Genomic DNA, 26893 nt, shown 5'->3' on the forward strand with positions numbered 1-26893 from the left:
TTGGCCGAGAGACGTTCCATGAGTTGGAATATCCCTGGACATTTCAACTCAGACTTTGCACGGCTAATACTAAATCACTCCGCGATACAATGCGAAGATTTGACACAATGTTCTCATCCCAGCTCTCCACTATTTCACTTTTGCTCCCGTAAGATATATTTGCTCTTTGCATTTATCCCAATCCGTGAATTAGTGAAACACACAGCACACAGTGAGGTGAAGCACACACTAACCCGGAGCAGTGAGCTGCCTGCTACAGCGGCGCTTGGGGAGCAGTGAGGGAGGTGCTTGCTCAAGGGCACTTCAGCCGTGGATGTGGGCATGGGAGAGCAGTGCTCAACCACTTCCCCAGTCCACATTATTCCTACTAAATACATAAAAGATAAAGCATAGCTAGAGCCTGTTAAAACATGAAAGGTTAACTACTGTATGATTTAATGACGTCAACTCTCTTGCCCTTCTCAAGAAACCCGCGGAAGCCTCCGGTTCTTCTGAGGCCGACACCTGGTGTGCTGACAGACCAGTGAGTCACGCAGCGGCTTGAGCAGCGTCTCTCTCCCAGCTGATGCCACTATCGCCCCACCTGCACAGACGTAAACACTTCTCCAGAGGCGAGCCGAGACAGAACACCCCCAGCTGGGCCTCTCCCTGTATGTGTCTCTCGCCACATGAGTCTGCCAGGGGAGGTGTGTGGTTACACTTATTAGAACAGCCCCCTGAGGCTACACCATCCCAACTCATACGTCTGAACCATTGTAGTCATCTCAAGAATGCGCCAGAACATTTTTGGCTCGGGGGAAAAAAAGTACATTCTGATTGAATGTTATACTGCCAGCTTTGAATCACTGAATATAGCAGTATTCAGAATAACTGCTGAATAACTAGCATGGTCTTTAGAATATAGCAGTATTCAGAATAACTGCTGAATAACTAGCATGGTCTTTAGAATATAGCAGTATTCAGAATAACTGCTGAATAACTAGTATGGTCTTTTGTCGTTCCAGAGTTAAAGTCACAATCTGACCCATGACCTTTTTTTAGCCACCTGCCCCATAGGGCAGTAAGACAGATAGCTCTGCTGAAGTCTCCCTTCCTCTCTCCACGCTTGGTAGAGACTTTTGATGGACTTTTTCTGTTGTTCTCTTTCCCCCTCAGGGTGTTAGCTGTATACCAGGTCCTAGAGATATCATTACTTTTTCCAGGGATCCCTGCAGGTTTGTGCGAAGAGCAGGGGAAAGTTGTGTGTGTGGGGGGGGCTTCAAAGGACAGCAAACAGGGGCTCTTTCCAAGCATAAAAAAAGAAAAAAGAGTTCCACCTGTCCATGTCCGTCTCGATGCCTCTCTCAGCCCGGCCCCTGCAAACATATCAACACGGAGTGCAGCTGACTCAAGAGCGTGGTACAATCTGCCATCTTGCGCCATAAATACCTTCCCCTCTGTCAAATGGGGTTAATTTTAGCCCCTGCTCAGGGCATGAGCGCTGCACACAGACGGCCAGGGTTAAAACTTGCACCAGTCTCTGGTCAGCCAACAGGGCAGCTCCTCTGGTTTTCTTCCCTGCTCGTTCCCCCGTCGCTCCAGCGGTTTCTTGATTTCCCACGGCAGCATGGCCGACCCCAGCGAGCGGGACTCCTTCACGGACGACATCGACGAGGATGAGCTTCTCGCCGGGCTCTCGGCCGAGGAGCTCAAGGAGCTGCAGAGCGAGATGGACGTCATCGCCCCGGACGAGAGGGTGCCGGTGGGACAGAGACAGAGGAACTCGGCTGTTCAGCGGACGGTCAAGGGTGAGGCCTCACACAACACTGGTCCACACTGTGGGAATGCTGAACACAACAGCACAGGACATCTGCTGTCATCTAAACATTTACTGTATGCCTGTTGAAATGTGGAATCTTTTCTGATATCTGAAAACTTATTTACTAAACTAAACTATGCTTTTGAGGGACTGGATTTATATAGCTATACAGCCAGGAAGACAAGACTATAGATAAGCTATTTCTGATTAGAAAGAGGCTACTACGTACAGTACAAAACAATTAAGAGGACTTTCCTCTGTAAACTATTGACATGTGTATAACAACAGCAACATTTCAGACAACACATCTACTGTATGTGTATACACTGTAGCACTGTGTATAACAGACAACATTGATCAGGAACATGAATAAAGCTGTCTCTGTGGCTCGTTAGAGGACGGTGATCAGGAACATGAATAAAGCTGTCTCTGTGGCTCGTTAGAGGACAGTGATCAGGAACATGAATAAAGCTGTCTCTGTGGCTCGTTAGAGGACAGTGATCAGGAACATGAATAAAGCTGTCTCTGTGGCTCGTTAGAGGACAGTGATCAGGAGTCCGAGTGTGGGGACGATGATGAGGACGAGATCTTGGCCGGTCTCTCTGCCGAGGAGCTGAAGCAGCTGCAGAGCGAGATGGACGTCATCGCGCCGGACGAGAGGGTGCCGGTGGGACAGAGACAGAGGGACCAGACCGAGAAGGCCCCCACAGGCACATTTGATCGCCGTTCACTAGTGGACTACATGTACTGGGAGAAGGAGTCCAAACGCATGCTGGACGAGGAGAGAGTCCCTGTGACGCTGCTGCCCAGTGAGGTGAGGCCGTGTTGATATTTACTCACCCAGTCCTCACTCTTCATCACTACTCCATCTGCACGCTTTAATCATGGGGTGGCGTCACACTGAAACACGCTTATGGGGAAATAATCAACATGATATTTACATTTCTGATAGATATGATATTTACAGCTGTAACTCTGTGAGTGAAGTGATGTGAATTTGAATGAGATGTGTTTATCTCTTCAGAAAAAGATGAGAGAAGCCGCTGAGCAGAAGGAGAAGGAGCAGGTGGTGGAGGTGGTGGAGGAGGTGGTGGAGGAGGAGGAGGTGCCAGACGGTGTTGACGAGGTGGAGTACGTCTACGAGGAGGTGGTGGAGGAGGTGGAGGCGGAGGACGGGCAGGTGGGGGAGGAGGTGATCGAGGAAGTCATCGAGGAGATCATAGAGGAAGTGGTCGAGGTCAAGGACAAGACACAGGAGGAGACGCAGGAGGAAAACAAACAAGCCGAGGGTGCCGAAAAACAGGACAACAAACAAGCCGAGGGTGCCGAAACACAGGACAAGAAGGAAGCGGCCATCACAGGACCGAAGGACAGTCCACCCCTGGAGGCTGGGGAGGGGGCGGAGCCGCAGGGCAGGTTTGAGGACTGGGTCCCAGAGAAGGAGGAGAGGGTCATCTCCAAGCTGAAAATTCCAAAGCTGGCGCTTGGCGGAAACGCCTTGAAGTTGACAGCCAGGCCATCAGGGAACGAAACCAACCTGGACAGCACACTGCACAAGATCCGCAACAACAACCCCGCGGTCACCGAGGTCAACCTGAACAACATCGAGAACATTCCCAAGGACATGCTGCTGGACTACGTGAGCGCGCTGAAGAAGAACAAGCATGTGAAGACTTTCAGCCTCGCCAACACGGGCGCGGACGAGACCACGGCCTTCTGTCTGGCCAACATGCTGCGCGAGAACAAGAGCGTCGCCACGCTCAACATCGAGTCCAACTTCATCACGGGCAAGGGCATCATCGCCATTGTCCGCTGCCTGCAGTTCAACGAGACGCTGACCGAGCTGCGCTTCCACAACCAGAGACACATGCTGGGTCACCATGCCGAGATGGAGGTGTCGCGCCTGCTGAAGGCCAACCACACACTGCTCAAGATGGGCTACCACTTCGAGCTGCCCGGCCCGCGCATGGTGGTCACCAACCTGCTGACCCGCAACCTGGACCGCCAGCGGCAGCTACGGCACGAGGAGCAGAAGCTGAAGGACGTCAAGCAGCAGCGCGAGCTCCTGGACATGTACGAGGCAAGCCTCAACCTACCGCCCGGCCTGCTGGACATGCTCAGCGGCTACCTGCCCCCCGATGAGCTGCTCGCTCAGCTGCAGCACCACCACCAGCTGCTGCAGCAGCAGCAGACGCATCAGGAGGCCCCCGAGCCCAGCCGAGCCTCCCCCGAGCCTGGCCCAGCTCTGGCCCAGCTCCGCAAGACCCAGAACCTGCATAGCGCCGCTCCCAAGCCCGCCGACTCTGACCCTGGCAGCCTCATCAAGGACGTGCAGCTGAAGAAGACGCCCAAGAAACGCGACCCCTGCCTGGACGCTGCGGAGGAGAGGCGGCCCAGGGCCAGCATCCAGCTGCGGAAAACGGCGCGGCCGACGGACGTGTGGGGCACCCGGGAGAGCGCGCTGATGGCGGACGAGCGCGCCAACCTGAAGGACATGCTTAAGACTCTCAAACCAGTGCCACGGCGACGAGTACCGCCCAAAGTGGAGATGACGCCGCGCGACGAGCTCCTCAGCGAGATCCGCCAGAGCAACGTGGCCTACCTCAAAGCGGTGAGTTCAGCCAGGAGCCTCAAGCACAAACACCACACACACGTAAAACACACCACTCTTACACAAGCCCAACAGATGGCCATGTTCAAACTGTCCACCGAGGAGGCACATTTTAAACCAAACTGCTGCTGATCCATTTAATCATTTAATGATACAGCTGCTGCCGTTCTCATAATGTGTTATTATAAGTGTAAGACAGGATTTCACTTTCATAATGTGTTATTATAAGTGTAAGACAGGATGTCTGATACCACGTTTGCTCCAGTAATACGATATCTTCTATGCATGTTATCAGAGAAATGGACTATACATCTTTGTTTAAAATTAGAGTTTATCATGAGGTGCTAATTACTGTATTCTGTTTGCAGGTCCCCCTCCCAAAAGAGCTGGAGTCGAGCGAAACCAGTCTTTTCTAAAGGATGAGAAACCAGTCTTTATTCTAAAGGATGTTCTCATAGCTGTAGCTGGACAGTCCACCATAACTGTGTCCGTCCGAGACGATCATCAAAGTCACCTTATTATGGAGCATATGCCCACACATGTAGAATATGGATGCTCATATTGGAGTTTTTTATGTTGTGAAGACATTTGTCTAACAATTGTGTGTTTGACTTGCTATGTTTGTTTTATAATGCATTTAATATCCTGTTGTAATAAAGTGAACTAGTTTAGACCGTTATAGTCACGAGAATGATTCATTACCCAAACTCATTTCACGTCTCCTGTTCAGCAAACATTAATTTCCATTTTATTGGGTTTTATTGAGTACAGTGACTTCCCTCCAGTTGCACCTCTACATTATTGCTACCTCCCGCTGTGTAGAAATGAAAACAGTCCCATCATACGAGCTCCTCGCAGCACACTGGCCCCAGAGCGTTCTGCCCACAAAACACTTCTATCGTGTAATCCTCTCCTAACCACTCGGACACAGTGGAGAACATGATCTTCCTTGGTGTGCTTGGAAAGACTGATTTATCTAAGTACTGTAGCTGGATAACAGTGATACTTTCTAACACTCTCAAGTCATATAGTCCTGGTAGTATGTAGTTTTCCAAAGAATCGGAATCATCTGAATCACAGAATTTCAACGGAACTGAAACAGGGAATGAACAGACAAAATGTTTAATTCCAAAGTGGTCATGCTCTGCAGCAGCACATGTGAACACACACACATGATGACGCAAGGTTGGCATGTGAACACACACACATGATGATGCAAGGTGCACATGACTGGGACTGGTTACCGTGCCGACTGTACGTTACACACACAGGAGTACATGTTGCTTTTCATTCAGCACATTCCATTTGCATGCTTGAGACAGAGCTGTGCAAGAAAAGGGCCAGTAATAGGGACCAGAACACCTGACTCTTACGGGGGAAAGCTATTGACACAGTCCAGTAGTAAAGCCAGCCGCCATTCCTTTTCCAGTTTTTGCATTGCTATGATATGAGAACGTCCACCTGGGACCGATTGATGACCATAAAAAGAAAGTGTTAATTATTGCTTCTCATTACGCAGGAGCATAACACAACCCATAGTGCATGAATAAAGTAAATACCTAAGTAAAGTAAATAAACACATAGCTTGAGTAAAGTAAATTAAGCACACTGTGCTTGAAAACCATATTAATAACAAATGCGTAAAAAAAAGATTTGATTTGTAACAATGTTGGGGGAAAAGGGGATGTTTTTTGAGGTAGCCCTGCGATCGAGTGGAGCACAGAATGGCAGTCTGCCCTCCTGCATTCTAAAGGAGGCCTGACCACTAGGGCAGAGTATTCTAGACTGCCCTCCTGCATTCTCAAGGAGGCCTGACCACTTGGCCAGAGCATTCTAGACTGCTCACATACATTCTCACATGCAAACATGTTGGTCTCATATCCATTGAAATATAAATCAAATTACACAAATGATCTTTATAAAATAAAACAATATTTAAAGGAACCATATGTAAGATTGTGGCCAAAACTGGTACTGCAATCACTTTCAAATTACTATAGAGTGGTGTATCCCCTCCCTCTCACTCGAGGTTGCCAACCCGGATGCAGAAACACTACTGACTTTGTGATTAGTAGAGAGGTGGAGGGTGGCGCATCAGGCCAAAACACAACATGACATGACAAAACACAACATCAACATCAGTTGAGGGCTGCAACTTCACTTTTTAAATGACAATATCCTGGCCAGACTACTGTTGTCAGTGATATTCATACTTTATGATGAATGATGGTATGTGGTGTGTATTGTGTGATTGTCCAGTGTGCCTGTGAAATATGTGTGTTGGTTGATCATATAGTATGCGTGCTGGTTATGTTGTTGATTGTGTCCCTTGAATCACTGAATAAGCTACTGTAATACGCCCTTTTAAATTGCCCCTTGGGGACAAATAAAGTGCTTTGAATTTGAATAAGTATTTGAAATGAACATGATTTCTTAATGTCTAGTGACATATCAGGGCCATTTTATGATTAATTGAAATACATTTCTTACATATGGTTCCTTTAACAAAAATAATATTAACTTCCTCATAAAAGCCATGTTTCTTAATAACTTAAACCACAAATTTGTCTAATAATGTGCTATATCAAGCAATCATATCACAACTATAAACGTGTCATAGCAAGTGAATGAACAGTCGATGAATAATCTAGACTAGGGAGAAAAACAAACTCAAACAAACTCAAACTCAAATAAACTTATCAATAAAGCTCAACTCTTCAACCAGATGTCATACTGTAGCTATAGCAACCCTAACACATCACACTATTTAATCCTCCAAACAAGATGGGCCAAGACAAGACAAAAACAAACAAACACAAAGGGGATGCAATGCTACCTGCCACTTCTGAACAGACTGCACACACATCTGGACACAGGCAGAGTGATTCGTTATGACCCACAAGTTGGAACTTCTGTGTCTCTCAAACCTTTGGTGATTAAACATCTACAGAGTAACCAACTGGACATCTACAGAGTAACCAACTGGTCATCTATGGAGCCAAGAGGCCCAATTTTGGCTGAAGCTAAATAAGTTGATATTTACAGCTGCATCTTTTTGTTAAACACTGATTTGAGTCCGATAAAATGCACAGGAGTATGACACCACAGACGTTGGTGAGAGTGACGACAGGTTAGGGAAGCGTAGCCGCGCTGCTCAGTCCTTCAGCTTGCTCTCGATGAAGTCCTGGATCTTGTTGATCTTCTCCTCTTGCTGGTCGAGCAGGTCCAGGATCACGCCCATGGGGGTCCTCTTCATGCCCGCACCCTCCATCTTGTTCTCCAGTCTGTTCTTCATGTTTCTCAGCCGCAATGAGGCGTGAATCAGGATCACTGGAGGAGGGAAAAATCAAAGACCTTCAGAGGAAGTCCCTGCAGGATAGTGGTGTGTGGCTCTAGAGGGGGACTTCAGCACTATCTGAACCAACTGGGATACATCAACATGTCACACATGCAGAATTCAGTGGTATGACGGGGACACATGACCACCCGGCGAGTGAGTCTGTGTAGTGAGTCTGGGCCCACAGTGGTGTAGTGAGTGTGCCGCTGTGTGTGGTGAGAGTGAGACCCCTGAAGAGGAGTAGGGAGCAGAGCAGGAGAGAGAGAGATGAGTAGAGCAGAGTAGAACAGATGAGTAGAGCAGAGTAGAGAGTAGAGATGAGAGAGTAGAGTAGAGAGCAGAGCAGAGAGAGTAGAGAGTGAGTAGAGTAGAGTAGAGTAGAGATGAGTAGAGTAGAGTAGAATAGAGATGAGTAGAGTAGAGTAGAGATGATCAGAGTAGAGTAGAGGAGAGTAGAGTAGAGTAGAGAGTGAGTAGAGTAGAGTAGAGTAGAGATGATCAGAGTAGAGTAGAGTAGAGTAGAGATGATCAGAGAGTAGAGATGAGTAGAGTAGAGTAGAGTAGAGTAGAGTAGAGATGAGTAGAGTAGAGTAGAATAGAGATGAGTAGAGTAGAGATGATCAGAGTAGAGTAGAGTAGAGTAGAGATGATCAGAGTAGAGTAGAGTAGAGATGAGTAGAGTAGAGTAGAGTAGAGTAGAGTAGAGTAGAGATGAGTAGAGTAGAGTAGAATAGAGATGAGTAGAGTAGAGTAGAATAGAGATGAGTAGAGTAGAGTAGATCAGAGTAGAGTAGAGTAGAGTAGAGTAGAGATGAGCAGAGCAGAGTAGAGTAGAGATGAGTAGAGTAGAGTAGAGATGAGTAGAGTAGAGTAGAGATGAGTAGAGTAGAGTAGAATAGAGATGAGTAGAGTAGAGAGTGAGTAGAATAGAGATGAGTAGAGTAGAGTAGAGTAGAATAGAGTAGAGATGAGTAGAGTAGAGAGTGAGTGGAGTAGAGTGGGGAGAGTAGAGTAGAATAGAGTAGAGATGAGTAGAGTAGAGTAGAGTAGAATAGAGATGAGTAGAGTAGAGATGAGTAGAGTAGAGTGGGGAGAGTAGAGTAGAGTAGAGTAGAGATGAGTAGAGTAGAGTAGAGTAGAATAGAGTAGAGATGAGTAGAGAGTAGAGTAGAGATGAGTAGAGAGTAGAGAGAGAGTAGAGAGTGAGTAGAATAGAGATGAGTAGAGTAGAGTAGAGTAGAATAGAGTAGAGATGAGTAGAGTAGAGAGTGAGTGGAGTAGAGTAGAGTAGAGTAGAGTAGAGTAGAGATGAGTAGAGTAGAGATGAGTAGAGAGTAGAGATGAGAGTAGAGTGGGAGAGTAGAGTAGAGTAGAGAGTAGAGAGAGATGAGTAGAGTAGAGTGGGAGAGTAGAGAGTAGAGATGAGTAGAGAGTAGAGCAGAGTGGGAGAGTAGAGTAGAGCAGAGATGAGCAGAGCAGAGAGAGAGTAGAGATGAGAGTAGAGTGGGAGAGTAGAATAGAGTAGAGTAGAGAGTAGAGTAGAGATGAGTAGAGTAGAGTAGAGTAGAGATGAGTAGAGTAGAGAGTGAGTAGAGTAGAGTAGAGAGTAGAGTAGAGTGGGGAGAGTAGAGTAGAGTAGAGTAGAGATGAGTAGAGTAGAGAGAGTAGAGTAGAGAGAGAGTAGAGATGAGAGTAGAGTAGAGTAGAGTAGAGATGAGTAGAGTAGAGATGAGTAGAGTAGGAGTAGAGTAGAGTGGGGAGAGTAGAATAGAGTAGAGTAGAGATGAGTAGAGTAGAGTGGGGAGAGTAGAGTAGAGTAGAATAGAGTAGAGTAGAGTAGAGATGAGCAGAGTAGAGGAGAGTAGAGTAGAGACAGAGTAGAGCAGAGCAGAGTAGAATAGAGTAGAGCAGAGATGAGTAGAGTAGAGTAGGGGAGAATGAGGAGGAGTAGAGATGAGGGGGGTGGGAGCAGAGGAGAGGTAGAGAGGTGGAGAGTAGACAGAGATGAGATGAGTAGAGATGAGTAGAGTAGAGTGGGGAGACTCTGTGAGGAGAGTAGAGTAGAGAGTGAGTAGAGTAGAGTGGGGAGACTCTGTGAGGAGAGTAGAGTGGGGAGACTCTGTGAGGAGAGTAGAGTAGAGTAGAGATGAGTAGAGTAGAGATGAGTAGAGTAGAGTAGAGATGAGATGAGTAGAGAGTGAGTAGAGTAGTAGTAGTAGAGTGGGGGGACTCTGTGAGGAGAGGGCCTGTGGGACGAGGGGACTATAAATGCTTGATGACACCAGCTGTGCTCTATGCAGGCGGAGCACGGTAGCTCTGATCTCTCTACTGCTCGGGTTCCATGGAGACGGGTCAACACTGGACGATGGCTGCGTCTGCGGGCACACTGAGTCACTGCCCAGTTATTCCATCTTTATGTGACATCCCCACCCCGTCCAGCCCCCTCCCACCCTGTTTAACCCTTAAAGGTGTGGGGTTTTTGAACATTCTGACATAAGATTACGTGCCGCAATAATTCAAGGTTCTAAAATTCTATGTTGTATTCATTGAACCCAGATATCCTTTAGAACGTTCATTTTCCAACATTCCCATCGTACACCTTTAAGGGTTAACATAAATGAGCCGCAGGTGTTGTGGCGGGTTAGCAAGGACACATGCCGATGTGTGTGGCCTTCAGGTCAGGTGTGGAATGTGGGCACTCACAGCCCAGTGGAAAGTAACATACGGAGCAGGGGAAATAACTTACGGAGCAGGGGAAATAACTTACGGAGCAGGGGGAAAGTGATGCCAAAGATGAACACCAGGACTCCTCCGCACAGAGACAGCACAAAGTAGCTGACCGCCATCACAGCGATGACAAACAGCATGGGGTTCTTCTTTTTGAAGTTCTTGATCACAGCCTGGTTCTCTCCGGCCCAAACAGAGCCCATAAAGACCAATGTGACCACACCTCCCCCCAGAAACATGCCAATGGGGTTCAGGAACCTGTCACCAGAAAAGGGAAAAAAGTGTGTGAACAACCGTGCAATACACTAGAGCCTACAGGAAAGTAGCTTCAACAAAGTACAACGTCTAAGTACAACAACCCCACCTTGTGGCTATAACACACAACTTCAGGAAGCGATATCAACATAACGGCACCGTCCACATAGACCCTTTTACGGTCTATGGCACAGACTGATTCCTTACACAGAACTTGATGGAAACACTGACTAAAAAAGGCACGAGTCTGAAATAAGTAGCTACACGTGCCAGTGCCGAGAGAGCAGAAAGGCCAGACGGGTCACACCCTATCCTGCCCATGATAACTAGGAGAGTTTGCTTTTCCTGCAAATGGAGACAATGCTCAGTATGAGTCAGTTTTTGTTTTTTTCCATTTCAAAAATGAATAGCCAAGGCTAGCCTACTAGATACACGCCCTTCTTCACAAAAAATCTGTATATATTTGCAATCATTGTAATACGTCGATTACAAAAATAATAAGACAAACTTGGAAACGTTTTCATAACAGACAGTGGTGTGGGGGTGGGAGGTGTATGTAGCAACTGTCAACAAACATGCAAAATAGTCTATTTGTATCCAACACAGACATCGGTAGGATATTGCCTATCTCGTAATCAGGGGCGATTCTACGCCCAAACCAAGCACAAAACAGCATCTCGCATGTATTTAGATAAAACAGAAACTAGGATTGATTTAGCGGTGGGGTTCGCACTGCAAATGGCGTAAATTATTCCACTTTACTATGCCTGGTTGCAATATGCCATTTGCCAGCACCTCAACTTTTGTAAATAGGCAAGTCACTGAATTCGTGCTACTAATACTATATTAATACTATTATGGTAGATGAGTTATCCCATGTAAAATAAAACTCGTCCCTGTAGCAACGTAGCTATGGCCTTGCTACTTCCTGGCAGATGACACTTACCCCACTATAAGAGCAACCACAATGGCCACCACCAGATAATTTGTTTGGTAGTATAACAAGTTGCTGATGATCCTGTTATTCCATTTCGCTAAATCTCCAAAGTCTGGTTTGGCAAATCGGTCTGTTCCAGGGAAAAAATCATCCCATGGTCTAAACGGTGCAACCTCCATCCCTGCCATCGCTGCTGCTGGGCGAATGTCAGATCAGATGGCGCAGCAACGTCACACTTTAAGATGCACTCTCGCGCGAGCGCGTGGCCACCTGTCAACTTGATTCTGTGAGTTTGCAGTCTTATCATCCGGTGTCGACATCCCAACATTTTACATGACTGCTCAGGTCAAAATAATGTCCAGCTGATTTGCAGTAGCTAGCTATGTGACTTTGCCTTGAATGTTGCTCAGCCCGTGTTATAGTGTTGGCTTACTTTAATATGTTCTTCTCTCTTCACTATCCATGTAATTTATATTTAATTAAATATGGGATTCATTTGGTTATATTATATTACATCACATTATATTATATAGAAAATACGACACTTTCATGCAACCATAATTCTATGTAGGCTTGGCCTACTCCACAGGAGGCGGTGCTGAGCACATAAACAAACTCCGCTGCCCTTACTTTCGCCCTGAATATGCATAAATGGGGGTAATTTCTCTAATCTGTCATATTACAGGCTGTGACCTAAAACAGCATGGAAAGTGTCTATTTCCAACCACAAACGAGATCGTTCTCAAGAGCGTCTTTACATGGAGTAGGAGGTTATGGTTTTGTTGATAGGCTAACCAGAGGCAGAGACATAATTATTATACTGAGTCCAGTTCAGTTGTATCTGCATTTTACACCAGTAACCAAACGAAGGACTCGTTTTGCAGCTGATCTGGACGCAGTGAGGAATTCTGGGAAGGAATGGAACTGTGAAAGTATGGCGGATGGGGAAGAGCCGTGAGTACCGTTGAATCAGTTTAGTACATTAAATCGCAAATTTGAATTGCTGTTCAACTATTACATTATGGAATACCACCCTGGCTTAAAATGTTTTTAACGTTTCTCTTTAGGGAGAAGAAAAGAAGGCGAATAGAGGAGCAGACTGAGAAGTTAGTGATGAAATGCTAAAAGCTGGCTTCAGGTTTGAGGAATACACAGCGCAGGGAGTGTGGTGAAAATTCACTCATCAGTGTAAATGGCCTTTTCAGATGAACACTCTGTGGCAGCCAAATCAGACAGTACAGTTTGTTCGTGGCAGCTTATGAGTTTGCCGATACGCGAATACTTCACCTTTTAATGATAGCTTTCTGACGTAGGGCGCATAATCAGCGCTAGCTAGTTCGAGTGCGAGCTAGCTTGTACAGAAACCCCATTGGTAGTTGTGGGTATACTCTGCATTAAGATTAAAGTTTAAATAATAAAATCTACCTATGTCTTGCCTACATTTGCCGGATACAATAAAAGTCTTGCCTATGTCGGACTTCTCGCCTGGCACCCTGAACCCTTAACGTATCTGCCCCTGTCTAAGAACACATGACAAGCTTGTTTAGTTGGGCTGACACCTCCAGTACCGTACACTGCAGGCCCATACTGTTCGTGGGGCTTTCACTACCATACATTCTGATGGGTAACGGAATTTGTTTGGTATATTTAATGAGCAACACTTATTTACTTGCAATAATAATTAGAGCAATGATCACTGCCCTTATGACTTGATTTTTATTGATAAATCAAGTAGAAATCGACTTTGAACCCTGGACACACTTGGCTAAAGATTCTCTCTTAAATGTTTAGACAAACTACATAAAGTAGTAGCTCAAGTGCATACATGAACTCCCAGAACTCTTGCTTTATGTTTTCTGGTGAAAGGTAATTGAATTAAATTGAATTTCCCCTTGGGGATCAATAAAGTATCTATCTATCTATCTTTAAGGTTTAAAATCGTAACTTATTTTTGGTACGTTACAGGTTTAATTAGGCTAGAGGACATTCGTTGTTCAGCAGATGGACTAATGTGTTTGTGTTCTGGACAGAATGGCCGTAGATGAAGGGAACGCAGGCTGTGACTGGGAAGGACGCTGGACCCATGTGAAGAAGTTCCTGGAGAGACCTGGTCCCTTCACCCACCCGGACTTTGAACCCAGCACTGAGGTATGAACCCGGTACTGAGGTATGAACCAGGTACTGAGGTATGAACCTGGTCCCTTTACCCACCCGGACTATGAACCCAGCACTGAGGTATGAACCCGGTACTGAGTTACACTGTAGAGTTGCTACATGCTGTACACCTAATGAACCCAGTACTGAGTTATGCATGCTGTACACCTACTGAACCCAGTCCTGAGTTATGCATGCTGTACACCTACTGAACCCACTACTGAGTTACACTGTGCACCTATTTGGAATACCAGCTAAACATGTTGTATCCATTAATCCACTCTATTGTATGTGTTTGATGTGTTTAATCCACTCTATTGTATGTGTTTGATGTGTTTAATCAACTCTATTGTATGTGTTTAATCTAGACTCTTCCGTTTCTGCTGGAGACATGCAAGATTCTGGTGATTGGAGCAGGAGGACTTGGCTGTGAGCTTCTCAAAGATCTGGTAAAGATCTGATCTGATTCTAATAGCATTACCATAACACTGAGAACAAACTTACTTTTAAAAAATACATTTAACGTAATATTCCATTTTTAATATCTCAGACCTGTGTACATTTTCATGACCAACTATTTTTTGCTGTCATATAATAATCATAGACTCACACAAACCATGCACCAAACCCACAGAAGTATCAGGAACTGCTGCTTTTAAAGTGTAAATCCAGAGTAAAAACAACCTAGGGTCTATTTACATAGGGTAGTTAACAACTTCAAACTTTTGATTGAGAGCAAAATTACGTTAATTGGTGGCGTTTTGAGCAAGACCGTTTATTTGCGTTATCACTGAATGGGCTTACAGTGATGCAAGATGCCACGTCCCTATTTTATACCACAAAAAATGCTCAAAATATAATTTCATTTCTGTGATGGTGTGGTGAGGGTTTCTACAGACAAGCTGAAGTATTGTAAACTTTAAAACTGTACAGAGAGGTTATTTACAAGACCTGCGTCTGTAGGAAGAACATTCCCTGGCCTCCTGGTCTGGTGTCGTCACATCAGCGGGCGTGGTGTTCTGAGAAGTCATCTTGTTTTGGAAAACTAGAAGCTATTATTTATTTTTGAGAACTAAACTGTTTTTTTTTCACCTCTACTGGGAAAAATCCCTTGTTTTTCCTGATTTGTGCATCGTATTTTTTATTGTTTGTGCAAAATATCCTCTATCTAAAATATATCCTTTAAATAATCTCTATCTAAATCCTTTAAATATCCTCTATCTAAAATATATCCTTTATTTAAAATATCTTTTATTTTAAATACCATCTAAATAATGCGCCGACATTGTTTTTACTGTAGGCCCTTTCTGGATTTCGTAATATCCATGTAGTGGACATGGACACAATTGATGTCTCCAATCTCAACAGACAGTTCCTCTTCAGGTGAGACTATTTTCATAGATTTGCAAAGTATGTTAGTCAGTCATGACTTCCTGTTGTTGCATCCAAGTGCAAAACGGAAGCGCAGTATGGCATGGAGGATGCTATAGGATGCATACATGTACAGTAGGTGCATTATTGCAAAACTGAAGCACAGTATGGTATGGAGGATGCATAGGTGCATTATCGCATGGAGGATGCCATAGGATGTGTAGGTGCATTATTGAAACAGTATATAGAAGTCTGCACACTGTAGCCCCCTTTTCAATGCAATTGTGATGAGATTCCCAAAACGGTGATGTTTCGAGCTTTACACTCTTCTTCAGACTGCTCTAACGTTGCTTCAGACATAACACTCTTCTTCAGACTGCTGTAACGTTGCTTCAGACGGCTCTAACGTTGCTTCAGACGGCTCTAACGTTGCTTCAGACATAACACTCTTCTTCAGACGGCTCTAACGTTGCTTCAGACGGCTCTAACGTTGCTTCATGTGCTTTTTCATATTGCACTGCCTTGTGTCCAGCACCTGCACTGTGCAATGTGCACACTTCTTTTGATTCATTTTTTGATTGAAGTGTATTATTGCTAATAACAGCCACTGCTGTGTGTTCCGAAAGGCCCAAGGATGTGGGCCGGCCCAAGGCAGAGGTGGCGGCCGACTTCATCAACAGCCGGGTCCCTGGATGTGACGTGGTCCCGTATCCTTGGCTTTTAATGAACACTTGCAGTGCTGTCAGGAATAAAGTGTGCAGCTGTGTTTGTTTGGCTGATATCCTGTCCTGTATAGTCGTTGACTTAACATATTTAGGCACTTTCAGAAAATCCAGGACTTCGATGAATCTTTTTACAGACGTAAGTTGCAGCTTGCTGCTTTTGCGTGCCATTCGTTTTGCTTTCGTACTCAGAGCTTACTGGAGACTTTCCCCAGTTTATCAAGTACTAATCTGCCAAATGGTTTCATCTGTTCTGTAGAATTCCACATCATCGTCTGCGGGTTGGATTCCATAATTGCCAGAAGGTGGATGAATGGCATGCTGGTACGTGGAAACGTAGGGTTATTACATCTAAAGTGTACTCCTCTAAATGTCTAAAGTGTACTTCACAAAGATACATGGGGGGACATGGGGGGGTAATGTTGCTGGTCAACCACATAACCAGTTCCATTTATTCTGATTGGATGATCATGATGATTTGCCTACTGATGATTAAAGTTCTCCAGAAAAGAAATTGATGCCCAGTATCAATGGGAATGTGCCAGAACCACAACAATGAGGAACACTGCCCAGCAACATTGCAATCAAAAAGTTGTCCCTTTAAGCACTAAGTTCCAAATGGGGTTGTTATTGGTGGATGTGATGCATCTCTGAATCTCTGATGTTCTCTTCACCCAGCTGGGTTGTGATTGGTGGATGTGATGCATCTCTGATGTTCTCTTCACCCAGCTGTCGCTCTTGACGTATGAGGATGGGGTGTTGGACCCAGCGATCGACGTCCCGGGTCATCCCCATCGATGGAGCACCCGGAGGGCTTTAAGGGCAGCTTTACCCCAGGTGGTCATCCTTTACCCCCTGGTATGAGCGCCCAGTTATGACTGCACCCTGGAGCTTTACCCCCCCCAGGTGAGTTTACGTTATGTCTGCACCATTTGGGGAAAATATCCTTTACCCCCAGGTGAGATTTTATGCACCCTGAAGTTTACCCCTCAGGTGAGCTTTAGTATGTCTGCACCCTGAAGCTTTCCCCTCAGGTGAGTTTGCTATGTCTGCACCATTTGGGGAAAATATCCTATTTTTATGACCGATATTGTGATTTTATTACTGATGTAGATATACCCTGAGCTTTACCCCCAGGTGAGTTCGACTGCACCCTGAAGCTTTACCCCCCTCAGGTGAGCTTGCGTTATGTCTGCACCCTGAAGCTTTACCCCCCTCAGGTGAGTTTGCGTTATGTCTGCACCATTTGGGGAAAATATCCTATTTTTATGACCGATATTGTGATTTTATTACTGATGTAGATATAGTCAAGCTTTAGTTCAATATTGCAAATTTCACTTTAAGTTGGGCCACTTCTGATTGGTGAGCATGCCTAGTGCATGAGAAGCACAGCTTCACTCTCTGTTAGACACTGAGGATAGATGACTTGAATATAAAAATAAGAGATGACCAGATTAACCAATGGAACAGAGATATGGTCAGATTAACCACTGGAACAGAATTGCGAGCTGCACAATTGATTGCAAGCTTTGCAATTAGCTAATTGCATTAGTTCAAATTTCGAATTTTTTTATTAATTGTGCAGCCCTAGTTTTGCAAAGTGATCTCTGAGCCAGGTGCTCTGTGGGCCACCTCCACAACAGTGATGAAATTCCCAAACTTCTTTTTCACCTGATGATCTGATGAGCACTGATATCTGCCCATTTGCGTTTCATGCTGGATAAAATCTCATGAACACATGTCTCATGTCCCATTCATATTCAGTGTTGACTCCTCTGGTGTTCCTGGTCATTTTTCGACCAACAGAGAACGCTTTCGTGAAGCTGTTCCGTTCAGAATTGTTTTAATCTTGGTGTTATCTAGAACAAGCCCGCATTCCCACCAGTTTTGAAGGAATCAAGGTGCTACAGACTTTATTAATGCGTAATGCTACATAACGCCAGTCGTGAAATGCTAGTTTTGTGTAGTAATGGTAACAGTTGATAGGTAGAGAAAACTTGTGCTTTTAGCCTGCTTCTCTGAATGATAGAATGTCATGCCCACTCCGGTTTGCAGGAAAAACGATTTTCTGGCTCCAGTTCTGAGCCAAAGAGCCACGTTCTGAACTGGTTTTTATTTCGTAGTTCAAAATGTTGATTCTTGAAGCGGTTTTGTTCAGAATTCTTTGAATCTAGTGAACCAGCCCACATTTCCACCAGTTCTGAACGGAACCTGCAATGCATCAACAGAAGGTGTAGTGTCCTTAACTAATTTGTCGAAAGACACACCCATTTCGGTTCACAGGAAAAAACTATTATTTTTTGGTGCGAGCTCTGAACCGATTTATCTTTGGAAATATTCCGAACGGTTCAGCATCTGGAGGGTGACCCAGAACAGAACTGTTTCTCTGTATCTGAGCATTGCTGTGGATGGTACTGATTGTTTGTTTGTTAATTAATAGAGTTCTTACTCTCTTGATTGACAGATTAATTTCCCCATGTGCACCATTGCGTCCATGCCGCGATTACCTGAGCATTGCGTAGAGTACGCCCGCATGCTGCAGTGGCCCCGAGAAAAGCCCTTTGGAGGTAACGCTGCCCCCGACACATTCCATCAATCACACCTGCTGCTGGTTAAGGGATGACACCGCTAACAAGGGCCTCTGTGTTAGAAATCTATTTGTTTGTTTGTTTGTTTGTTTGTTTGTTTGTGTTTATTTATTCATCAGTGTATTGATCTTCCCTGTCTGTCCTACATTCTCATAAGCCTCACAGCTCTGATGTTTGCTGGACGTTGCTGTTTTGTCCTCCCTCCTCCAGATGGCGTAGTGTTGGACGGTGATAACCCAGAACACATCCAGTGGGTGTTCCAGAAGGCCCAGGAGAGGGCAGCGGAGTTCAGCATTACCGGAGTTACTTATCGCCTCACACAGGGTGGGCACTTAATCACACACACACACACACACACACACACAGGGTGGACGCTTACTCACACACACACACACACACAGGGTGGACGCTTACTCTCACTCACACACACACACACACACACACACACACACACACACACACAGGGTGGATGCTTACTCTCACACACACACACACACACACACACACACACACACGCAGGGTGGGTGGCCTACTCTCTCTTACTTACTCACTCACTCACACACACACACACTCTCATACTCATACTCATACTCACATTTCTGTGATTAGCTTAATTGTAGGCCAATACAATAATTTGAAATACTTTTCCTGTCAGGTATTTATAAAGTCTTCCAAAATAATTTTCTAGGGTGATTTTGGATGCTTCTTTCATGTTTTGAGTTGGTGTGACTGTTATAAAAAGAAATGGCTGACCTTTAATGCAATATCTACATTGCCCATTGTCAGCAACCATTCATCCAATGTTCCAAAGGCACATTCTGTTTACTAATCTGATATAATTTCAAAAGGCTAACTGAGAAAACTTTGGAGATCCCTTTTGCAATTATGGAAGCACATAATGTAATCTGAAAACTGCTGCCCTGATTAAAAAAACAATGCAAATGATCTCAGCTGGTATTCTGTCTGTCATGGAGTGGAATGGAAATGTTTAAGTGTCTCCAAACTTTCCCCCACTAAACCATTCATTTCATTCACACGACATTAAGAGTAGCTGCAATGGTCAAATGCAATTTCCTATTCTGAGCGAGACGTAAAGCCCGGTTTCTTGTTTTAGGTGTTGTCAAGAGGATTATCCCTGCTGTTGCGTCCACCAATGCAGTAATAGCAGGTAAGCACAAGAGTGTTTTGTCAGGCGTGTGTGGTTGGGCTGTGTGAATGCTCAGCTGTGTGAACGCCCTGCTGTGTGAATGCCCTGCTCCGTGTGTGGTTGGAGTGTGTGAATGCCCTGCGTGTGTGTGTGGTTGGAGTGTGTGAATGCTCAGGGGTTAATTTCACTTGCAGATGTGGTGTATGGAGAAATGCAAAACTAACACTAAGGTGTGATGTGTGTTCCAGCTGCATGTGCATCAGAAGTCTTTAAAATCGCCACAAGGTCAGTACTGCACCACTGACATGGCATTATTGTTATCGTTGTTATTGTTGTTATTGTTGTTATTAGTACTAGTGCAGTGCACGTTCAAACATGCCATTCCTGAAGAAAACCCATAGCCCAATTACATGCCCACAGCAGGGCCTAAATTTCACTGCGGGATTGCGGAAATTGCGCATGATTTGTTCAAGTCCCGCAACTCTAGCCATCATATTCCCGCATACACTTTTACAGCCTGTCTGATGACGTTAATCTAATCATGAAGTGGCGTGAATGCGGTGCTATTGACCGGACGGATCAACTACCGAGTTGAATTGAACATAGCCTCATGCAGACGCAGACACACACACACACGGAGAGAGAGAGAGAGAGAGAGAGAGAGAGAGAGACACTCCAGAGAACTGGAGCCACGTCAGCCAGTAATGCGCACCAAAATCATTAGTGAACATTGCAAAACACTTGATCCCAGAAAGATTGTCTTCGACTTGTTAGTTTTTTGAACATTTATTTTATCTAATGACATAGAAGACATAATGAATTGCATCCACATATCCTTACGCACTATGCGCAACTTTTATTCACTAGCCTAAAACCGTCCGGCAGAAGGCTAATTACTCTCACATATTTCTTAAAGTGACAGGGACTCAATTACACCTACACATCACCAATGTGCACTCAATTAGACCTATACACCACATTAAAGATATGCCTAAGTGTAATAGTTTAATTACTATTGAATTACATTCAAATTACTAAATACGTTTAGCTACTAGTAATTACTAGTAAAATACTATACATTATTAACTAAATACATTCTATATGAATTAAAAAAATATATGAAATAGAAACATCACATAAGCCATCATTTTCAGTGTGTGTTTGTGTGTGTGGAGAGAGTCAAGCAGAATCTAGGATGGCCACTGTTGTGAATGATCCCACTACAGTATATTCATTACATTACATTACATTACATTTAGCAGACACTTCTTGACCAAAGTGACTTACATATGTCAGCTATATTACAAGGGTTCACATTGTCCCCGGAGCAACTTGGGGTTAAGTGCCTTGCTCAAGGGCACAACGGTGGAAGCCGGGAATTGATTGATCATGGCAATGCAGTAAAAAGTTGAGAATCAATATGAGTGCATACACCATAGGCGCACACAGGCTAACACGCAAACTCGGGTCAAGTCAGGTCAGATCAGTTCGTGTCACAGATATGGAGCGCAGAAAGGTCATTTTTCATCACTAAATAAAAAATGGCATTTATTTCCGTAAATCACACACCACATTTTTCTGTAAATTGCTCAGCCCCAGAGTATCCCTCCAACATGGCAATTATATTGCCCAATTCAGGATAGTCTGCTCTACACACACATGAAATGCATGTAGAGCTATGAGCTTGCTGTGGTGAGATATAAATATGAGAATTTCTATAATACGCTTTTTATATTTTAATTCTTTAAAAATCTAAATAAAATCAATGCTAGTACTAATACATGGAATTATGGATCTGGATAGCCTAGACTCTGCTGAAAAAAACACTATATAATATGTGTGTGTGGCACTTACAATGACCAGATTAAATCCTTATGAATAAAGGTAGTGAAAATGCCCTAAAAACAGCTTAGGGTTCTAAGGGTTAAAATAGGATGATACTGTAGGGAAACATCATTCGAGCTAAGTATTCAATAATGAATACTGAATATTATAATATATTAGCCTATAATTAATGTGGCCTCTAACACATGTGTAATAAATTTAGGCATGGCTGCATGTGACATTTCTACAGATCAGAATGACATAAGCCTAACAACTGTTTTGAGTTGGCTAAATGTGTATTAAGCATACTGAATAACTTCCTAATACTGAAGACAAACCATTTTGTGGAATGATGAATCATTGTTCGAAATTTGCAACGATGTGACTCAAAAACAGTCTTTAGCATAAGTGACGTCGCTCAGTCTGCCACTTGTTGTTGTCTAGCTATGTGGCATTAGCCTATCGCTCGTTTCAATTTGGGACCTTGCAGTCGGAATTGTCGTTTGTTTAGTCAAAGTCTCAAGTCCAAAGTAGCCTGGGCTATTCGAAGCGTCAGTTTATTGGACATACTTTTATTTTGAGTAGTCACTACATACCCGTGTTTGTTGGCGCAAAATCCGCGTAATCATTTTATGCAAGCAAACTGCATACAGGGAGTCTTTATTGTTGAGGTCAGACATGATAATCATCTTGCATCTTAACCCACAAGCGGTTCCCGAGTAATCCGTTTTTTAAATTGCGACTGACTATCATCAAAGTGAGACCTGTCAGTAGGCTACACGATCAGTACACGATCCATGGGGTGGAGCTCCCCTGAAACTGGTCCCCTTGGAAACAGTGCAGTGCAGCGATAAACGTCCTACGTAAATAAGCATATTTTGACTCTAGTGATGTTTTTGGACATGACATTATTGTTATTATTGTCTGGACTCTCTAGTGATGTTTTTGGAAATGTCATCACGCATTGTGTTCTTCTGTGTGTTTAAACAGTGCTTATGTTCCCTTAAATAACTACCTGGTGTTTAACGATGTGGATGGCTTGTACACATACACCTTTGAAGCTGAGAGGAAGGTGAGCAACTCTACAGCTCAAATAAAGCAGTGAATCTGCTGCTCCACTTGGAATGAAGTATTATTCATATAGATTTAGCACACTCCTATACATACTGTACACATACACATACATACATACATACATAATCACCACAATAAGACAAATTAGCCTGGGCGGTATCATGGGAATGTTTACAGTTTACCGCCCCCCAGAGGGCCCAGAGCAAACTACCCAGAACAGATCTAACACATCTAATCACTACCCAGACCAGACACCCAGTAGACTGTGTGTAGTGTTGTGCCCCCCAACAGACTGTGTCTTGTGCCCCCCAGGAGAACTGCTCAGCCTGCAGCCAGGTGCCCCAGAAGCTGCACTTCCCCCCCTCAGCCAGACTGCAGGAGGTGCTGGAGTACCTGACGGAGAATGCCTCTCTGTGAGTGTGTGTGTGTGTGTGGAGGTGTTGTAGGAGAATGCCTCTCTGTGAGTGTGTGTGTGTGTGTGTGTGTGTGTGGAGGTGTTGTAGGAGAATGCCTCTCTGTGAGTGTGTGTGTGTGTGTGTGGAGGTGTTGTAGGAGAATGCCTCTGTGTGTGTGTGTGTGTGTGTGTGTGTGTGTGGAGGTGTTGTAGGAGAATGCCTCTGTGTGTGAGTGTGTGTGTGTGTGTGTGGAGGTGTTGTAGGAAAATGCCTCTCTGTGTGTGTGTGTGTGTGTGTGGAGGTGTTGTAGGAGAATGCCTCTGTGTGTGTGTGTGTGTGGAGGTGTTGTAGGAGAATGCCTCTGTGTGTGGGTGTGTGTGGAGGTGCTGAAGTACCTGACGGAGAATGCCTCTCTGTTAGAGGTGTCACGATTCTCCAAATCCTCGATTCGATTTTAAAGTCACGATTCAATTTGATTTTTGATCTTTTTTCAAATATTACTATTAATGCATTCCTTATGCTGTTTACTTTTTTGGGGCCTTTTCCTGTTCTGTTTCGGGGGGCTTTTATTTTGAAACCGTTCTAACTGTGAGGTTGTAAACAGAACAAACATTAAACAGAGACGTGAACATAGTGAAATGAAACAGCACAGAATAATAATTTGATTGTGTCACACTCTGACGAGACCCAAGGTTAGTGTTCATGGAATATGTACTTAATAATGTGCATTTTAAGCCTTAAAGTATTTTTGGACTGTAACTAGAATGAAAGACAAAATACTTCCACACCAGTGATTTCAGAGTAGCAAGAGGGGCTTCGATTTCGGCCATTTGATGTTTTTTTTTAACTGGCTGCAGCCTATAATTAGAGGAGTGTTGACACCGCAGTTCAGCACGTGTGTGTACTGTACTGTATGTGTGTTTGCGTCTTGGCTGTATGTGTGTTTGCGTCTAGATTAAGATGTAATTTCGATCGATTTCGATTTAAAATCTATACTCTGTGAGTGTTGTTTGTGTGTGTGTGTGTGTGTGTGTGTGTGGAGGTGTTGTAGGAGAATGCCTCTGTGACTGCACCACTCACCCATTCTCAAGCCCACTTCTCATGCCAGTGACATGACTGCTTGTTGGAAAAGAGGAAAAGCAAGATCTCAGTTCAAGTTTCTATTCGCAGGCAAATGAAGTCTCCAGCCATCACGGCGACACTAGAGGGGAAAAATAAAACCCTTTATTTACAGGTGAGCTTTATTAAGAATAGATAGATAGATAGATAGATAGATAGATAGATAGATAGATAGATAGATAGATAGATACTTTATTGATCCCCAAGGGGAAATTCAACAATAAAACCCTTTATTTACAGGTGAGCTTTATTAAGTGGAATATTTTACCATAACCATCACTAGAGATGAACTTCAAACAAGAGCTTTGCAAACAAGCAAATTATCGCTAAAATGCCAAACTAACTACACTAAACCAGAGAAACGGTGTTAAAATGCCAAACTACACTAAACCAGAGAAACGGTGTTAAAATGGCAAACTACACTAAACCAGAGAAACGGTGCAGAAAGAAACAGTAAACAGAAAGGAACCAACTGGGTTACCAACTGGGTTACCAACTGGGTTACCAACTGGGTTTAAAATCTCACTAAAACTGTTCATGGTCATCACGTCTGTGCTTAAAATACATGCCTCTTTCAGACTGTTGCCTCGATTGAAGAGCGAACAAGACCGAATCTTTGCAAAACTTTAAAAGGTAAGCCTCCGATCTAAATTTGCATTCATTCAAGATGTTATGAATATTTAAATCAAACATCACTTTATTTCACCAGAAGAAAGCCCACAGCTGTCAGACTGAAAATGGTGTCATCAAAGGTTGCGTACTGTATGTAGACGTGGTAGCTCAGAAACAAATGATGCCTCTCAAATCATCTCTCATTTCAAATGAAGCTCGCAGCATTGGAATCAAATTTAGACACGGACCGTACTGAAGGTTATTCCCCCTTCAGTACTCTCGTCAGGCTGTCGGAGTGACATGCTCAGCTTGGCATCAGCGCGCGCGTGACGACACCTTGTGTTAGAGGAAGAAGAATAGTTCTCCAGTGAATCTAAGCCCTTTATCTTGACATTATGTGTTTCAACAGTGTAGAGGAAAGAATATGATATAATATGTTAATTTAGGCCATTTGAGAAACACTGTAGGTAGAATGTTGATTATAGACAGACAAGAAGAGTGAGAACCATAAGACAATCTGAAAGTAATACATTGAAAATAATAAAAGTTCTTAAACAAACCCTGCTGAAAAACCAGCTAGAAACCAGCTTATGCTGGTAGCTGGTCTTTGCTGGTTTTCATCCAGCTCTTGCTGGTCTTTGCTGGTGTAGCTGGTTAGGCCACCAGCTGGATATGCTGGCGTGACCATCTGAGGAAGCTGGTCATGCTGGTTTGACCAGCCTGTCGTGTGGGATACAGCTGGTGTACAATGATCATGCTGGTGACCAGCATGTCAAGCTGGTCATGCTAGTTTGCTAGAATGACCAACATAAGCTGGCATGTTAAACCAGCAGTGTAGACCAGCAACACCAGCTAAAATGACCAGCTTGAGGTGGTACGACAAGCAAAACCAGCTGAATTACCATCATAAGCTGGGTAAACCAGCTGAAGGTATGTTTTCGCAAGGGTTTTGCTGGTCTAGCAGGTCAACCATCGTAGGGTGGTCAAACAAGCTGGTTAACAGGCTGGTCAACCAGCAAACCACCTTTAGCTGGTCAGGCTGTTTTTTTCAGCAGGGAACTGAAAGAGATTGCATTTTCGTGCCTGCATGTGATTAGGTAGCTACTCTTACTGACATTATGTCCATTTTTTTCCCCTGCTGCCATTGGCTGATTTATGACGTCCATTTTTCCCCTGCTGCCATTGGCTGATGCAGAACTGGGCCTGGCTGACGGGCAGGAACTGGCCGTGGCTGATGTCACCACCCCTCAGACCGTCATCTTCAAGCTCAACTTTACGTCCTGATCCAGCACACACACACACACACACTCCCGCTCCCTCACAAGAACACTTGGACATCAACCATTTAAATGCCGTCACCTCTAATGTACATACACTGTACTTCCTGTTTCATGTATGCGTGCTCTTGCGAGCCCTCATTGCTGGTGTCTCTTCGCTCTTGTGTGTGTGTGTGTGTGTGTGTGTGTGTGAGAGATGCACAGTTTGGGGCTTGTGATTAGCGCGCATTCAGGCAGTGTGATTGCCAAGCACCATTCATCTCAGTTCACGTGGAGACCAAGTACTACATTTTGACTTGCTTTAGGTCTTCTGCAACTGACTGGCTGGACTGCATAGAGCTGACCACAGCATAGAGCTGACCACAGCTTTCAGCTGACTGGCTGGACTGCATAGAGCTGACCACAGCTTTCACCTACTGTGTGATACTTAGCGAACAGCCAGCCTACTGTTGAAAGGTGTCCTGTTTGAGTGTGCGCACTTTCACACGAGTGTGTGTTAAATAGTGAGCCCTGTTTGAGTGTGTGCACTTTCACACGAGTGTGTGTTAAATAGTGAGCCCGTGCACACTGTATATTTGTCACTGATGATGTTTTTTGTTTTATCTGTAAGGTTCACTTTAAACTATCGTGTCCAGGATTAAGTATAAATGCGCTTCCATATCTGAAGGCTTGAGGACAAAAAGCCCTCTGTGTACCATAATTAAATGTTTTGCTTAAACTGTGTTGTGTTGTTCTGTCATACAAATCCATAATGCATCATAGCATTTCCTGTCATTGCCATCTTCCAGTGGTAATGGACATTAATGTTTACATCAGGTCATGGGGTTATCTGAGGGTATTTCACAAAACCTAGATAAGGGATTAAGCTGGGATTTTTTGGTTATCCTGGATGAATTTAGCCTTGACTTGGTTTCACAAAAGAGATGGCACATAAGTTACCATGGG

At 44.3% G+C, this 26893-nt stretch overlaps 3 protein-coding genes across 3 annotated transcripts; 2 read left to right on the forward strand and 1 right to left on the reverse strand.

Moving 5' to 3' along the window:
• The first annotated feature begins 1385 nt into the window (after positions 1–1385).
• lmod3 (leiomodin 3 (fetal)) lies at positions 1386–5086 on the forward strand. The gene is made up of 4 exons (XM_048241759.1): positions 1386–1787; positions 2338–2612; positions 2823–4409; positions 4778–5086. The coding sequence occupies exons 1-4, from the start codon at positions 1607–1609 to the stop codon at positions 4823–4825; spliced, it is 2091 nt and encodes a 696-aa protein (XP_048097716.1). The 5' UTR covers positions 1386–1606; the 3' UTR covers positions 4826–5086.
• Positions 5087–6848: 1762 nt separating this feature from the next.
• Positions 6849–11893, reverse strand: LOC125293693 (PRA1 family protein 3-like). The gene is made up of 3 exons (XM_048241773.1): positions 11675–11893; positions 10514–10731; positions 6849–7739 (listed from the first exon to the last, which is right to left on the reverse strand). Exons 1-3 carry the CDS (start codon positions 11851–11853, stop codon positions 7564–7566), a joined length of 573 nt encoding a protein of 190 aa, XP_048097730.1. The 5' UTR covers positions 11854–11893; the 3' UTR covers positions 6849–7563.
• A 387-nt stretch (positions 11894–12280) lies between these two features.
• uba3 (ubiquitin-like modifier activating enzyme 3) lies at positions 12281–26671 on the forward strand. The gene is given in 18 exon segments (XM_048241765.1): positions 12281–12619; positions 12733–12803; positions 13696–13813; positions 14188–14268; positions 15120–15202; positions 15817–15897; positions 16008–16051; positions 16172–16236; positions 16642–16818; positions 18377–18479; positions 18711–18824; positions 19615–19668; positions 19896–19932; positions 22462–22543; positions 22858–22958; positions 24111–24174; positions 24638–24692; positions 25867–26671. Coding segments are annotated over 17 exon segments (1368 nt in total). The 5' UTR covers positions 12281–12619; positions 12733–12783; the 3' UTR covers positions 25956–26671.
• The last annotated feature ends 222 nt before the right edge of the window (positions 26672–26893 follow it).

This window comes from Alosa alosa, chromosome 4, assembly GCF_017589495.1.
Source record: "Alosa alosa isolate M-15738 ecotype Scorff River chromosome 4, AALO_Geno_1.1, whole genome shotgun sequence".
Classification (NCBI taxonomy): domain Eukaryota; kingdom Metazoa; phylum Chordata; class Actinopteri; order Clupeiformes; family Clupeidae; genus Alosa; species Alosa alosa.